This window comes from Gekko japonicus, unplaced genomic scaffold (genome assembly GCF_001447785.1).
Source record: "Gekko japonicus isolate JY-2015 unplaced genomic scaffold, Gekko_japonicus_V1.1 scaffold4619, whole genome shotgun sequence".
Classification (NCBI taxonomy): Eukaryota; Metazoa; Chordata; class Lepidosauria; order Squamata; family Gekkonidae; genus Gekko; species Gekko japonicus.
Window position 1 is genome coordinate 12,043 of NW_015176587.1, and position 1,481 is coordinate 13,523.

General features: G+C 47.0%; 1 protein-coding gene across 1 annotated transcript in view; it reads left to right on the forward strand.

Moving 5' to 3' along the window:
• The first annotated feature begins 694 nt into the window (after nucleotides 1-694).
• Nucleotides 695-1,481, forward strand: part of CLPB (ClpB homolog, mitochondrial AAA ATPase chaperonin) — a 63,068-nt gene continuing 62,281 nt past the window's right edge. Inside the window, exon 1 of the mRNA XM_015427523.1 lies at nucleotides 695-805. Within this exon, the coding sequence (XP_015283009.1) occupies nucleotides 712-805 (94 nt within the window). The 5' untranslated portion in view covers nucleotides 695-711. The remainder of the gene's footprint in view (nucleotides 806-1,481) is intronic.

Below are 1,481 nucleotides of genomic sequence, written 5' to 3' on the forward strand. Positions count from 1 at the left end.
TGAAATCCACCTAGGAATTTTCTCATAATATTGTTTTTTAACCTCTTCCCAAACTTTTAATAAAGTTTGTCTTAAATAGTGTTGCTCAAAAAATTTGATTCCTTTATTATACCAGAGGCTGGCATGCCACCCCAACAGAAGATCGTGTCCCTCTAGCTTAAGAAGTCTACTATTCACTAATGTTGCCCATTCTTTGATCCACACCATAGCAGAAGCTTTGTAATATAGGCCCCAATCAGGTAAGCCAAGACCACCCTTTTCTTTCCTGTCCTGCATCAGCTTTAAACTAAATCTCGGGTTTTTTGATTGCCAAATAAAAGGAGAAATAACCTTTTCTAAATCTTTAAAAAACTTCTTATTCTTAATAATAGGTAGTGTTTGGAAGAGAAACATTACCTTCGGAAGAACACTCATTTTAATTGTGGCAATTCTGCCTAGCAGTGATAATTGTAGATCTTTCCAACTTCCCAAATCTTTTTTGACATCCACAAACAATCTTTTTTGTGACCCTGACCGTAGTGCTCTCTGGGGTATATATGGCGAAAGGCGGTCCCTCAGGTAAGTCGAACCCCGGCCATAAAGGGCTTTAAAGGTAAGAACCAGCACCTTGAAACGAATCCAGTATGCTGTTGGCAGCCAGTGCTATGCTTTCAGGGCTGATACCGATGAACTCTCTCCTCCTCCCCACAGTTCGAGGAAGAGCAGCGCAAGATGGAACTAGAGGAACGGCGGCGGTTTCCCCTGGAACAGCGGCTGCGGGAGCACATCATCGGGCAGGAGAGCGCTATAGCAACCGTCGGAGCGGGTAAGGGTCCGTCCCGTTCGATTAGCCCGTTGCTCCACGGAGGCCTTCCGAGAAGCAAAAAGCAGGTCTCCATCACACCAACGGGGCGGCCTATGCCTGACTCACTTGCAGTGGTTCTGTGCAAGCAGTCAGAAATGTATGCAGTGTATTCCGAGCATGCCCCAGAGCCTGTCACCTTCGGGAAACTCTGTTCCGTTCTTGGGAAATAAGTTTCTTGTGAGCTCCCGTCTCTAGTTCCAGCTCCTGCCAACCGAGCAGTTCGAAAGCAAGAAATTGCAAGTAGATAAATAGGTACCACTTTGGTGGGAAGGTAACAGCGTTCTGTGTGCCTTGGTGTTTAGTCATGCCGGCCACATGACCACGGAAACGTCTTCGGACAGCGCTGGCTCTTCGGCTTTGAAACAGAGATGAGCACCGCAACCCTAGAGTCGGACGCGACTGGCTTTCAAGCAAGGGAACCTTTACCTTTACATGATGTTGGCGAGGGGAAAAATACGGGGAAATGCCAGATAATCAGTTATTGCCTCAAGCAATCTGCGAAGAAACGGGATGAATATTTATTAAAGGGTGCAAATCTGTTTAATATAGGGCAGGAATTTTTTTTGTATAGGACTGGGGGGGGGGGGATGGCTGCAGGGACTAGGAAGTGGGGCGGCAGAGGGCCTGGTTCCCAGTG